Source organism: Opisthocomus hoazin, chromosome 3, assembly GCF_030867145.1.
Source record: "Opisthocomus hoazin isolate bOpiHoa1 chromosome 3, bOpiHoa1.hap1, whole genome shotgun sequence".
Classification (NCBI taxonomy): Eukaryota; Metazoa; Chordata; class Aves; order Opisthocomiformes; family Opisthocomidae; genus Opisthocomus; species Opisthocomus hoazin.
Genome location: NC_134416.1, coordinates 25,631,845 through 25,647,241, shown reverse-complemented (window position 1 = coordinate 25,647,241; position 15,397 = coordinate 25,631,845). Strand labels below are relative to the sequence as shown.

The window sequence follows — 15,397 nt, the reverse complement described above, 5'->3', positions numbered from 1 at the left end:
GGTATCTGTGTGATTATTATACTTTTTTTTTAATCTTCTTGGCTTATTTTATCTGCAGATACTTTTTTCACATTTCTCCTTGACTTGTAACTTGCTTAGTAATAAGCTTATTTCCTTTTTTCCCCTTAACACTCTTCCTTTTCTCCTCTCTAGGCCTTCCTTATGTTTTTAGCTTCACTGCTCATTACTCTTTCCTCCCTGGCAACCCATCACCTTATTTCAGCTGCTTCTTCCTTCTCCTCTTCCGCTGGTAATTCCTTTTTGCTTGCAAATTTGTTAGTTTCTAAAGCGTAGACCTCTTCAATAAATGAACTTTTACTATAATTTATTTTTTAGTATCTAGTCATTTATGAATTAAACTGAGATTGTCTACCAAAGTATTCATTTTCATTCCCAAAGTAACAGACCTTTATAAAAATGACTTAACACAAAATTATAGTTCCTACTGCCTGTTAATGTCAAGGGCCAACCCTAAAATGAAATTTAAATATTTTTTATATTCAGTCTCAACAACCTGCTTTTATTGGAGGATTTCTTTGATTTTAAGTTCCTGTGGGAAAGTGGATGGTGATGCTGTATGAAGCTGACAGGAAAAACTCATCATCCTACTTGTGTCTGAGGGTGGGTTTGATAAATGACTTTAAGGCTTGTCTTTCTGTACTTACCTAGCTAAGCAGGCTTTCCAAAAATCTTGGAATTGAGTGGGTGTTCAGTCTGATATTTCTAATAATTCTCACGTAAAAGACAAGTAGAATTTTTAATATACAGCCTTTACCTGATCATTTTGCAATCAAAAGGAATAAGAGTGTAGGTACATATTTTTATGAAAAGTCAACTGAAAACAAGTATTAACAGTTATTTGAGTGTTTATCATGTTGGTTAGATGATGTTGAACTATGTCCTGTGTTGGTTACCCTGAGGAGATTTTTAGAAATACTGGAAGGACTGTTTCTTTTAATGGTGTGTGCCAAGTCACAGGAAAATGCATTTCAAGCTTGCTTTTAATTAGCGGCATTTTCTTAGCTTTGTGAACATCAATGAGTTTCCTACTTTGTGTATTTTAATTTCCTCTTGAGTGAGTGTTTTATTATTTGCTTTTCACTGTTAGACATACAGAAGCTCTGTTGTGGGGCAATATGTCTATGCGTTTCTATTCACTAAACTGAAGTTTCATTCCAGTTGTCTCAACTCCTTAACATCAGTTAGCAAATTGCAGTAGATAGCTTGGGAGCTTTTATTACAAAGTCCCATGAGAGTGTTGTACTGTACAAACATCTTTGTGATAGACTCCAAAACTGTAGGATTGTTGGGTCAAGTTAGGGTGTTGGTGGTGGGGAAGAAGTGTGTTTGTCCCAGCTTTTTAATAAGATACCTCTGCTTTTTTAACTAACCATATACATTTTTGCAAAAGACTGTGCTTAGATTATAAGAAGTCTGTTGAGCATCAAATATTGCAGGATTCTGTTGATTTTGATGAATTAGATCAGGGGTTTTCTCCAACTTTTTAAGCCGATTATGATAAATTAAGATAAATTAAACAGGAAGTCAAGGGGACCATGGTTTACTGTAGAATTACTCTGTTACTTTCTATGGGAAATACCGAAATGTAATGAACGAACTTTTTAATATGAAGTGTACAGTTTTGTTCTCTAATAAAATAACCTGAGTAAATGTTAGGGCCGTTTGATTTATGAAGTTGTGCCACATTTTTCTTAACTAATGAATTCAGACTATGATTAAAAACCTAAAGTTTTAGTAAAATTAGAGCAAAACAGAACTTGGGACAAACTGCTTTGTTGGTGTGTCCTATAAAATACTGCTTAGGAATGATACAGGTGGAGGAGGAGAGCCCCTGGCAGAGCATATGCAGCTGACACAGAAAAATATTATTCTTGTTCACTTAGAAAACAAATAAGGTGACTAGATAGTACTATGAAATGCAATATTCTGTGTATGAAGAAATTTACTTTCAATTAAAAGATGCAAGAAATCGTATGTTTCATGCAGCCTTATATAGTAAATAAAGTCACATATTATATAGCTCTACAGCTTTTTTAGTCCATATATTCTTTAAAATATTTTGGTAATTTCTGTTTTGCAACAAAGAAGTTTAGAACAGGTGCTGCTTCTTGTATTGGTTTTTCTCAGACCCTCATGGGAAAAGAAATTGGTCCTGAGTGATATGACTCTGTTGCCGTAGTATTATACTGAGGCTTTTTTTTTGTTTTGTTTTATAGCTAGCTGTTAACTCAAATATTTTAAAAGAACAAAACTAAGCAAAAAACCATGACTGGATAATTTATGCTCATTCTGTCTCGTTCTGCATGTTGCATTCAAAGTTATTTATTTTTGGATGTATATTCATGTAGTGGGTTTGGTTTCTTTTTATACCTGTATTAGGTGGAAATGGACCTAATATACAAAGTTCAGGTTTATTGATGATAGTATCAATGTGACTTGCTTTGCTAGTCAATTCAGAATTTTCCGTGGTTAAAGTAGGTATTAGACTTATCACCAGTTGAACTTGACTCTTAAGCTTATTTTGAGATTAGAAGACACTTAGCTCACGATTATTCTCATAATTGATTAATATTTGTTTGGTGTTTAAAAAACACAACAAAAATTGTAATGGAAGCATGAAATCTTGTATGGCTTTACTCATTATGTTTACTTAGGTCTTTCTCTAAAATGTATTACAGCAATGGCAAACTCCCACTTGAATGGATTTTGGATTGAATCTCTCGTGTATGGAAATGGTTGACCTGTATATCTATGTGTTGGTTTAAGAAACACTGAACAGATAAAGAATGATCAATTGATGAATTTCTGACTGTTCTATAAAATGCAACTTAATACCTACTTTGTAACCTGCTTTGGTTATTTAGAGAATTGTGTAAGAGGTTTCATTTGACATTAGCAAATTTAGGCACCACACTTTGTCTGAGGAGATTGTAATCTACACTTGTTACAAATAATGCCTATGAACAGGTGAGAAAATTAAACAAAATTAATACATCAGGGTTTTTTCGTATTTCTTTGTTGCATGTGGTAGAGGTAGCATTTAGAGCTCAGCTGTAAAATTAGTCATTTGCTTAAATATTTACTGATCATGCTGAACTCAGCTTCTTGTCTTCTAAATGCTAGCATAAATACGCTAAACAGTGGAAAAAGTCTAAGTCTTAAATGATTCCAATACTGTTGACAACTGTGACAATCTTTTTTTAAATTAGTCTTAAGGATAATTGTTCAGTTGTTTTTCGAAAAGTTGGAACATTGCCTTATGATTAATTTGGGTTTAAGTTATTAAAGTGTGAGTTAAGTATATGAAAAGTCATGTTGGTGGGTCTTTTTTCTCTTTCAGAATAACAAAGACTTTAATAGATCAGGATGGTCCGAGTTGGAGGGAGAAACTGCCACCAATTCCAGTTGTCCCAGTTGCTGCTCAGCTACGTAGGTGGGGTGGGGGAAACTTTGCTTCAGAGAATAAGCCAAGAAGTGCTACAGATAACAACAGAGAAGAACAGCTGCAGATGAATCGTATGTATAGCTAATGCAAATATATATACAAAAAAGAAAATAATTTAAATTGAAGAATGGAATATGATTTAATGATGTCAGAGAAACTGCTTTAGAAAATATTTATTAGAGACCTATGTGAAAAGCCAGGTTAGATGATGGCCATTTAAATGATTGAGCTTAATGTGCTTTATGGAGCCACAGTTACGATAAATTTTTTTTAAGCTAAGTGATGTAGTTTGCAGAATGAAATTTCTGCAGTTATATAAAATAAAAGAAAATATAGCAGAAATGCTCATCAGCAGTATATTGAGTCCTATCACAAATATCAGTGGTTTCCCTGACACCGTACTACAGTTAACACAGTTTTCCGTGAAAGAACCACCACTCAAACAAACACCCAACCTCAGTAATGTAATCAGCTGCATAATCTGCAGCTGTTATTTAATTGTTTGTGAAAGCATTACTCAGCTCTTCCGAATAGAAATGGTAGACTTCTAGGTGGCCAATAGTTAGTGAAATCGGCTATATGTAGAAGAACGCTCTGATTTTTTAAATTTCAAATTTTTTAATTTTTTTTTTTTTACAGTGTATTCTAACTTTAACAGTAGCCGTATAGTAGTCACCTTTCAAAGATGTTAGTTCTGGACTTGTTTACACATAAGCACTGAGTGCTTAACTCCTTTAGGACACTTTATTCTTCCTGATCCCCCCCCCCCTTTCAGTGTCCAGTTTTCTGCTCCAGTAAATAAGGTGAAGGAACCTTTCTGATCCGGTTCTTATTGACATTAAACATTCTTTTTGCAAAGGCCTTAACTATATAATTTTTTACTCTTACTTGACTATTAATTGGTTACCCTTTGAGTTTATTTCAATATGAACAAAAGTAGTGCTTGGTTTACACAGGGGAGGCTGCAATGCATAGCTGGGTTGCTGGCCAAATACATAGCAGTGATAGGATTATCTCTCTATAATGCATTACTGCAATAATGCATGTCCTCAAATAATCAGCACTCTTGGGCACTACACATGTAATGATTTTAAAGACGATATTTCAGATAAGATTGAATTTATTTGTGCCTGATGTAAAACAACAGACAACTTACAAATACATGCGTTTATGACAATTGGACGTTCCTCTCGAGAGTAAGACATGGTTCTAGAAACTTGTAATAGCGTGGTTTATATAGGATTTGAATAATAATGCATACTAAACTGCAGTAATGATGCAGAAAATTGTTTTTTATTTAAGAAATACGAGACATTGACATATAATTTAAGCTCAATTAAATTGATGAAAATTTTACTCTACTTTTTAAAATGTCCAGTGACGTAAAAATTTTCATTACAGTGGTTGTCAGTGCATGTTATCACTGATTCGTTAGTCTTAAGGATCAGGCAGCAACTGGGTTTAACTTTTGGTTTTTTAAAATGAGGTAGAAAACTGAGATTTTGCACAGTTGTTGGTACTAAACATAAATGCTTAGCTTAAAAAGTGCTCTTTGTTGTACTAATTGTACTCCAGGCTTTTTCTGTTATTACGGCATACGAACTTGTTGGGTTTTTATTTGATTGTATAACGAACCTATTTAATCCAAACCTTTTAAGTAGTAGATTTGGATCTATATAATTTTGTTTATTAGGAGAGAGAATCTGAAGACCATTGTAGTGAAAAGTACACAGAGAAGTGGCTCCTGAGAACACTAGTGATCACGTTTAGCCTCTTACGAAACTTTCCATCGCTGTGTTCACGAAGTGTGCTCTGTGGCACTTTGATGCAAAGCATGTCTCAGCCTATTTTGGGTAGAGTGGGCTTTGGTTAGGTTTTGGTTTTAGAAACATCAAATGAAGACTGTGTAACCATTTTCTTCACTGAAGGCTGACTCTTAAGATTGTGGTTGACTTCTCAGGCCTGTACAAAATCGGTGGGACCTGATGGTGATAGCTGATGCCGGACGCGTGCCAGCAGTAGTGTTCAGTCAGTGGTTAAACCTCACTCTTGGCGGACACTTTTTTACAACTATCGACTGTTGTTTTTTATGTCTTACAACCAGAGTTGTGTGTCTTGCATCAGTCTGTTCTGGTTTCCTGTTGTTACTTAATTGTTTTCCCAAGTTCACGTGAAGTTTTCTGACATAGGAGACTGCCTTGTTTTTATAAAAGAACTCACAGAGTTTAGTTATTGATTAAAATTATCTGGTTATATACAGTGTTTATAACCTGAGGCTTGGCAAGGGACTCATATTCTTTAGCAAGGTACAAAAGGTAGATTTTTCCATTATGATTTAGTTAGAGCTATGTTACTAATTATTGTTTGCTCACAACAGAGACATGAAACTGCAGTCAGGATTGATTTTCCACTGCAAACATACCTAAAAATTGTAGTCTAGCCCAGAAGTATATGCAGCGAATGATGTGGAGTTTAGAGGGAAAGACAATTATGGAAGAACATAATATTAATTTAAGAAAGTAGTTAGGTGTTTTCAGGTTCCTCAAAGTATCTTTTATAAATAATTATTAACAGAATATTACTGATGTATCACTAACCTTTACTGGTGTGATGATTTGTCATTGTCAGTTTAGCATAATAATAGTGATAGATAGTTGCTTGCAGAAAGAATATTAGATCAAATTATGGCTGCCTTGGTGTGATGGTGGAGATCTAGAAGGCTGTTAATCCTGCTGATACATCTCCACCATTGTAAATAAAACTGGTATCTCAGTGGAGATACATAGTCCCTGTCTACCACATGGAAGGGGTAGACAGAAGGAGGTGAAAAAGTGTAGAGCTCTCTGTTGCGTTCCCATTATTTTCAGCAAAATAGTTACCCTCGTGCATGGGGAAGGATGTGTTGTGCCAAACGTAGTTTATGCCTTTCTTAGAGCGCCAGGGAGATCTGGGGCAGAGATGGCAATGTGCAGACCGGTAAAAATACTCCAGTTGCCAGGCATTGATTCTTAGTCTGGGTAGATAATTCGGCTACCCTTAATGAACTGACCTTCTTATGTAACGCTGTGATCCTTCTGTAATGTAGGTGAGAAAGGTGAGAAGTTGTTCAAGACATTAAAGAATGAAGGGAATGATTTTGTCAAAAAGGGTAAATATGAAGAAGCTGTGAATAAATACAGTGAATGCATGAAGTTAAATACAGAGGAATGTACGATCTACACTAACAGGTAAAGATCCAAAACCTTTGTGGGATAACAATAGCTATATTTTCTCACTGCAAATGGAGATTTTGCATCCCTTTAGTTACTGTTGTAAAAAAATGTTGGGTTTTTTTTCCCCGTTTGATGAGTGTTTCTAACAAGAAAATTGATTTTTTGTTAAACCCCATTATTTTCCAAGGGGAGCAGGTATTGATGTCACTGATATGTATCTTAAAATCCTTGTAGAGTAAGCAATAGTGAAAATTACAAGTAAGCAATAGTGAAGTTACAATCAGCATAGCATTTTGCAGCATTTTTTGAGAATACTGGTATGATTTTAGTTAAAAACTAATGTATAGTAGCTGTATTTCAAATATAAAGAGTAATAATTCAGCAAAAATGTACATTTTGAGAAAACAGAAGTAGGAACATGTCATACAACAGCATTATTTTAAAGGTTGACCTAATTCTGCAACATAATACTTTATGCCATAATCTTACCAGCTTTCACAAACTAAGAAGGATTTGATTAGGTCAGTACTTGAATAGGGACTTCCAAGTAATAATTAGGTGTGGAAAACAGTATTGCTTATTTAGTTTAGAGCACATTTTTACCTGAAATGGCTGTATAAAATCCATACTATATCCACTAATATACTATCATATTATACTAAGATACTTGCATACCTGCCTAACTTCAAGCAGTAGTCATACTTGAATTTTGACATTTATGGCAGTAATTGGCCCTCTCTAAATCCATCCAAGTGATGTCACTAATACTTACTGATTTTGATGTACTTTAAAAAATACCACATTAAGACTGAATTGTGTGAAGTATTGTAATTAACATTTATGAGTCAGATACTGTTGGCACTACAGCACTGTAGAATTTACTTATATTGCAGTATATTCTGTTTTTCTGTTAGAGCTCTCTGTTACTTGAAACTGTATAAATATGAAGAGGCTAAGCAGGATTGTGATCATGTTCTTCAGATAGAAGATTCTAATATTAAGGCTTTTTATAGAAGAGCACTAGCGTACAAAGGATTACAGGTGAGGAAAAAGAACATGGCAGGTATTCTTAAGCACTTCTAAATTTGCTTATCCTCTGCAAAGGCAATCAGGTAGTTGCAGCTGATGGGTGAATACAAACAAAGTATGCGGTGCTGATGATTCATTACTTTGTAGAGCATTAAGTGTACATAAAATATTATACAAATATTTTTCCAACATAAAAACCTGCATGTTGACTTGTAATAATTTGAGAAAATACAAGAATATTGGAATAAGTGAGGTTTGTGTTTAAGGAGTTTTTCAACTTATAATGTTCTAATATTCTTCTGGGTATCCCGGTCTGTTTTTTCTGTTAAGGTTTTTACTGTATTGTTGCTGATCACAAATGGATTTTCTCCAAGTCTGTCTTCATCTGTCCAGACTAAAATCTCAAGCTGTTTTTTGGCATCTGCTCATATTTGAGTGTTTGTCATATTAAACCAGGGTTTTAATTGTCTGCATTCTCCCTCTTTTCCTTCCCGAAACACAGAATGAATCTTGGTCAGTTCTCTACACTCTCACTCTGTGGACAGTGTCAGTACTCAACCTTTTCCTTCCCATCTATGCAGTGTGGTGGTTGTCTGTACTGTGCTCATCTTACATGCATTTTTTTTTTGAGTATCCTTTTACCTGATGGTCATAAATGAAGAATTATATTGCTCATATTGATACAGAATGTGACTGCAAATCTCGTGTTCCATCACTTGAACCATGTCATTTCTTTTGTCCATCCCTCTGTTGGTTCCCCTGCTTTGGTCATGTTAATTGGCCTCTACACTTCATAATTCTTTCATAGCAATCTTTACCCTACCTGTCAGCTCTTACCTGGTATTGAACTATGAGCTTCTCCCTTCTGTTGGCTCATGATGGCAGCTATCATCATCTAATTTGTATTAAATTCTACAGGTGTCCTTAAACATGCATCTTAAGTGCTTTCTCCCATGTTGCTCTTTATAACTGAGGGTGATCACTCCAAGCGTCCACGAAGTTTCAGCAATGTCCATCAGATGAATACTGACCTCAGACCTCCATTAAGTTTTAGGCCTTACCAAAAAATTACCCGTTTGTCTCAGCTAACAGATCACCTGAGGACAACCTGTTTGTGCGCAGCAGTATACTAGCCTGTTCTCATCCCATGTTATAATTGCAAATGCAAGTCGTAGGAACTGTGGAATCTTTTGTGATAAATTTGTTCCTCTGTTACTGTAGCTATGAAATTTTGAAAGTTTGCTTTGATTAATTTTCAAAGAAGGTGAAAAGTCTTCATTTTGTATAAAATCTTTTCCGTAACTGTACCAAGCTACCTGGTATTAATCATCTCTAACTGTATGTTGTTGAAGTTGATTAAAAAATTTGTATAAATGTGAACAAAAGGATATAGTGTTTCTACCAGTCAAAAACAGAGAAGTACATGCTAACGAAGAACGTGAAGAATTGGAGAAATCACTTTTGCTTTTTTGAATATCCTAGAAAAGAAATGCTGGTTTTGTATTATTGAAGACATAACCTGAAACACACTGTTCATGGATTCCTTCGGAACAGTCTGAGCTGGGGACTCCCAAAATACTTTGTTGTGGTTGGATTTAATGCCTGCATTGTTGCTTATTCCAGGGATGTGAGTAATTCGTAAAACCAGAGAAAGCAACGAAAGTGATTTGAGGTTGACAAATGACTCCGTAATGAAAAATCTTAAGAGCTAAAAGCATGTAGTTTGGCAAAGACCTAACTAAGCGGGGAAGTGTTATTTGTATATAGATAAGCAGATATTTAACCACGAAAGCTGCAGTGGAATTTAATGTAGTAAATGAGGGGTTTTTTGATAGATATACTGAGATGTAGTTAAGGGAAAACTAGGTAAAAATCATGCCTGCGTGGTGAATTTGGCCTATAACATAGGACACAGGACTCCGGACCACATCTCCTACAACTGATGTCCAGTCTCTTGCTTTGGGAACAACCGTCTCATACAAGTTTTGTTGAGCAGTCTGGCAGGCTGAAATTTTAAATCCAGGAGGGCTGGTTGTTTTATGACCCTTGTGATCATTTTCAGAGGCGTGTTCCAGAATCTCATTTCTCTGTAGTTGTGAATTTTTGCATCTGTAATTCAAATAGTTTAGCTTAATTAGTAGTGTTTTCTAGTTAATCTGCCCCCTTTCCGCATTCATTTGCTAAGGCTAAAAAATTCTAGTTCACTTAACTCTTCTTTCAAGATACAGCAGACTTCAGTTCACTTACAGACTTCCTGCGGTGTCTCTGCACCTTGAATACTGGTCATCAGTATTGACCAAAATATTCCGTGTAGGAAAGAGGATAGGAGTGACTTGTACACTGGTGCTTTTATTACAGTTGAGATGCTGAGGAAATACCTCAGCTGGTATGTGAGGATTTTTTTTCATGATAATGTGAATGCCTTATAGTAACCTTACGATACTGCTTGGGAACAGAAGACATATGAGGTCCCTCTCACAAAGAAATTACGCTGATCTTTTACTGTCTGCATGGTCTTCTACTGTGCACTGCTACATTTCATCCTTATTTTTGATACTCCAGCCCTCAGGGTGTCTTGATTTTTCTGTGTGATACTTCAGTCTTCCTGAGAATTGATGCTATTAACTTTGTCTCTCCGGAAAATATAGTCTAAAAAATCGTAATTCCTAATGTCAGAATTTGAAAGAGAAACATTGAACAAATGACAAGACTGACTATTGAAGAACTGTGTTCTAATGCCACTCTGTTGCTGTGTTTGTCCTTCTAATCCCTGTTTATCCCTGTTTATTCATAACATTATCTCAGTCTTTGAAAGTATTACCAAAAATTTCCCTTCTCAAGCTGGAAGAGGTGGTCTGTTGGATTGAAGCCCAGGAAGATTAGGTATATTTTTAATCTAAGCTTAATTTAACTCTGTTGGCAAAGCAACTACGCAAACTGTTGATGGACTCACATTATATTAACCCTGAAGCAGTGTTACACTGTAAGAAATTCTGTTTAAAAGCAGCAGTCTTCAATAATCTGTGCTCTGATACAGGGAATATGTTTCTTGGAATAAATAATTTCATATTACATATTTAATACGGAAGTATTTAGTCGCAAAATACTAACTCAGAGTCATCCCCAGTGTCCTTTTTTCCCCTGTAATGAAATTACACTGTCTGTATTTAGATTATTTTTTTTCTACTTAATGGCAAGATCCTAGCATTTTATTTTTCTTAACTGTAAGGAGAGTGTGGTAGTTCAAATTTATTTTTCTAGTGATACACTTATGAAAAAACTATTTTCCCTTCTACTTACAGAATTATCGAGCCAGTGTGGATGATTTCAGCAGAGTACTTCTAATAGATCCAAATGTTCTTGAAGCAAAAAAGGAGCTGGAGGAGGTAACCCAGCTGCTTAACCTTGACAGCAGCGCGGTAGCTGGCAGTCAACAAAAGCAAAGGAAGAAAATAACCATACAAGAGGTATGCCTGTTCATTTTTAAAAGCAGGCAGTACAGAAGCCACAAATTTGAAGAGATAATATTAAAGCTTTTGTTTACACTTCTGAGCTCTACGTTTTTGGGGGATGGGGTTGTATTTTTCATGTTATTTTGAGGGCAAATTGGAGGATTCTTGAATATAACGTATTCAGTGTCCATCACATTCTACAGTAAAGCTTGGACTGCTTTGAAGTGTATTCAGAAGTGCAGCAGAAGTGGAAAAAAGTACATTTAGATGGCACTAAACTTGAGGATATGCTCCTTGTAAGCAAGAACTACTTAGACTTTGAAATGCCTCTTTTATGGAATACAGCTGTCAAATTGCAGTTCTGCTTTTCATGTCTGTGCTCCTCGGGAAGCCTCTGGCGCTGTGCTGGCAGAGGTTCCCTCTCAGCAGGCATGCTGGCTGTTCTTGGGCTAGTAGTAAAGTTACTGGTCTGACGAATGAAGTCCTGCTTTGAAGAGGAAGGGTATGGGTAAAATACCGGTAGGATCTTACAAAAGAAACCCGTGATGTGATGTGATGTTATATACTGGATCAAAATGTTAGCCTTGCAGAATTCTGGGAATTAGGCAATGAAAGGATTTTCTTAGTCATCTGGTATTTTTGGATTGTAGCTTTGCTGGTCCTTTAAGATTGGGGTTTATTCCCCTTTTCCTTTTAAAATATGTAGTGAATATGTAGTGAAAATACATAGTTACTAGTCTGTACAGTGATACTGTAATTTGATAATGTAATTTCACAATGGTGGTATAATGGAAACTGCAGTTACTAATATAGAAACAACCTGTTTTATTGAAATACTTCACATTGTCATGAGTTCTGGGATTTTATGTAACTGGCGTAAGCCGGGTATAGTGTTGGCTAAGCTCTGAGTTGTGACAAACAGAGGGACCTGGAGAGTGTTCAGAGGAGATCTGGGAAGTGACCGCATTGTTCAGGGACAAGCTAACTACATCACTGGCAGCGGTAGTTTTTCCAGGGGTTGGGCAGGAAGCGTTTACGTTTGCCCTCACGATTGCAGCCGCCCCCTTAGAGAGCCTTCCCTGGCTCAGCTGCTGTAGTACCGGGTAGTTCTATGAAAACAGACTGCAAAGGAAAGTAAGGAACATTTGATCAGAACCTGGGATTTATCATTATTGTACCATTGCTATAATTATATATGACAGTCAAGATTTCTCTCTTGATACTAAGGACTGTTGAAAATACAGAACTAAATATCTGTAAGCCCAAGGCAGCGTTTTCCAAACATGACTCACCTAGCTTGCCGCACAGCACTGTACTGTGCAGTACAGCACCTTCAGACTGCCCGAAGACCTTGGCATCCGTTGCAGAGACTGCATTCTGTGAGAATTTAGTCAGTTTAAACTAATTCCACAACTCTTGATAGCTTGAAATGGATTTTAGCAAATGTAGTTGAACCCAAGGTTAGTTTTCTAGCGACTGATGAAACTTGGTACAGGCTGCAAACAAGTTACATGGGTCTGCAGGCAGTTAGACCCCACTGGTCTGGCTGGGCTTTCTCCTTCTGCAGCGAGACTGCAAACAGCAACCCGGTAGAGCTGCCACGTACCTGTACTGTTCTGAAGGCACAGCAGTGACATGAAACATGGGTGTCTGGTGACTGAGCTTCAGTTCTGCTTGTCTGCTGCAACTTCACATTTTGTGTGTGCATGCAGTCCTCCTTAGCTTTCTCCCAGTGGTCTTCCGTTGTCTTTCTACAGTGGAGTGCCAAGCAGTGAAAGGAAATGTAAAATGCACACTTTGGACTACAAACCTTTAAAGGTGAATTAGAGAGGTGCTATTCTGGGGGAAGGAAAGTAAGACATAAAGGAACATAGATGCCTTTCTTTTGTGAAAAGTAACTTGCTACCTTTAGTGACATTATTGATGCATGTATGCATGTAATTTATGAAGCTTTAGGTTATCCATATTAAAATGATTTGCTGCCATTTTCTTTGTGAAGGTGACTGATGAACAGGAAGAGAGACAGTTTGCTACATCAGAAGATGTTGTGACTGGTGATGTAACTTCTAAGGGTGCAGCTCAGAAGAGCGTGCCACTGAAGACCGCTGGGCAACTGTGTGTTTCAGAACCATCTAATGCCTACGACTTTGGTCAGCTTGTAAACACAGTGAATACCAATAAGGATAAAGCTGCTTGTGCAGATCTTTTAACAATTACTGATCCAAAAAAATTGCCAATGCTGCTAAGTAACAAGCTTGAAGGAGAAATCTTTTTGATTTTTATCCAGTCATTGGAATATTACATAGTTGGAAAGGATCCTGGCCTTGTCTATCAGCACCTCTTCCACCTGAGCAAAGCAGAAAGATTTAAGGTAAGAACCTTGACTGAGTGTGTACTTAAGTTGAACAGGAGCCTGAAGGAGATTTTGGTATCTTGAAACGATAGGCTTATTTTGTGTATGTACAAGATGATTTTCAGTTAACTGTGCTAATTTTTGCTAAACCTGTGTTTTTCAGGTGGTGCTGGCCCTTCTTGGCAAAAATGAAAAAGAACAGGTTCAGCAACTGTTTGACTTGCTTTCAGAACACCAGAATCATCAGTATTCTTCAGAAGATCTTGAGAGCCTTAAAAAGGTTTATGAACTTTAAGAAGTTAAAATTTATTGGTTGCATGCATATAGTTCATGTTTATAAGATGGATATGTATGAACTCTGCAGACTTGCCTGGTTTGAAGTGGGTCTTCACCTGGACTGTTCGAATTCTGTTTTGTTTTGACAGCATATATGCATTTAAAACTTGCTGCTCTTTTTTTCTTGTTGCTGTATAAATTTTTAATCTCTAGAATTTAATGCATGTCTTTGTGTTCAGTAACACAATTCATGTTATTTGGCATACTGATTTTATTTAGACCATGTTAATTATAAATATAAAAATATATTTTACGTTATATAATGTGAAATATCTTGATGGTACAATAGATAATACACTTTTAGTCATCACTTGTTATACCATTTTGTGAGTTGTATGCTCTTGTGATAAAGAAGTGTCTTCAAGGTAAACGGGTCAGCAATAGCTTTGCTAAAATGAGTTTACAAAAAGTATTAACATTTTTCAGAAAAACTACGACAGGCCACCTGTTTCTTCACTGTCCCTGATCTATACAAAAAGGATTTAAGTTTTTTTGGTGCAGTACAGCTTAGCAGCAAAGGTGAATGAATAATATATTAGCTTGTCATGGAACATTTTGAATCAAAATAATCAATTATGAAATAATAATTTTAAAAACATACCCATTTAACGAGTAATTTTTAGTGCACAGAGAATTATTTTTTTCCTCTGTGGGGGGGGAAGGGCTGCTGGTTTGCATGGCCTTTGACAGTGGTAAACAGGAGAAGCAGTGGCTGCACTTAGCAGTAAAAATATTTAACTCTAGTTTTGCAATCAGATTATTTAAAAGACCGATTGTTTCTGTTTACAGACATATTTGTAAAGCTAAAAGTAAAACCATTTTGTGGACCAGTATGATTTTTTTTTTTTTAAATTTCCAGCAGTACTTATGTTTTATGTTTGAGTCTGACAAAGCTCCTTTTTTGCAGATGAAGCTTTTAAATTTTCAAATACCCCAATGCCTTCTTTGCACATGTGATATAAATGCATATCAAACTCAGTAGCACTGCAGAAATATCATTAAGAATGTTGTTCTAATGAAAATTTTTCTCAGGTATATATTAATTAAAAAAATAAAGTTTTTTTCTTGAAAAGTTCAATTATGGATTCTCTTTTCTGGTTCTACACTCCTTAGGTTTATAATCCTGACATGTGGATTGCGAGTTCTGTCTTGGAGCGCCAAGAGTGAGGCTTGTAATCCCTAAAGCGCTGCTGTACAACTGATGTTTTTCCTTGTTAAAGGTCCTCCTTTTACGAGACTGTGCTGTGTTCAGGAGGGGTCGTCTAATCTAGCCGTAACCAAATGTACTTAACCAGCGAAGTGCCCATCTCATTCTTCAGTCATGGTGGCAAGGTAGTCACATGTGCCAGTTTGTGTGCTGGGGATTTCGATCTCCCTGGTTTTTTCCACTGTAGTTCAGTATGTTCAGAGAAGATTCACTGCGTGCAACTTACTGACAGGCTTTAGGAAACTTAGTCGATTTTCTTTCAATGGAGTTCAGAGTGTTTTTAAGAAGTAACAAGTTAATCAACAAGAATTAAGTTTAAATAATAATAAATTGGAGGATTGT

General features: G+C 36.1%; 1 protein-coding gene across 2 annotated transcripts in view; it reads left to right on the top strand.

Annotated features, from left to right (window-relative positions):
- Positions 1-14,877, top strand: part of SPAG1 (sperm associated antigen 1) — a 44,196-nt gene extending 29,319 nt beyond the window's left edge. For both annotated transcript variants that reach the window (XM_075415789.1, XM_075415790.1), the window contains exons 14-19: positions 3,362-3,537; positions 6,552-6,693; positions 7,593-7,719; positions 11,010-11,174; positions 13,159-13,530; positions 13,676-14,877. In XM_075415789.1, the coding sequence (XP_075271904.1) occupies positions 3,362-3,537; positions 6,552-6,693; positions 7,593-7,719; positions 11,010-11,174; positions 13,159-13,530; positions 13,676-13,807 (1,114 nt within the window). In that variant the 3' untranslated portion in view covers positions 13,808-14,877. The remainder of the gene's footprint in view (positions 1-3,361; positions 3,538-6,551; positions 6,694-7,592; positions 7,720-11,009; positions 11,175-13,158; positions 13,531-13,675) is intronic.
- The last annotated feature ends 520 nt before the right edge of the window (positions 14,878-15,397 follow it).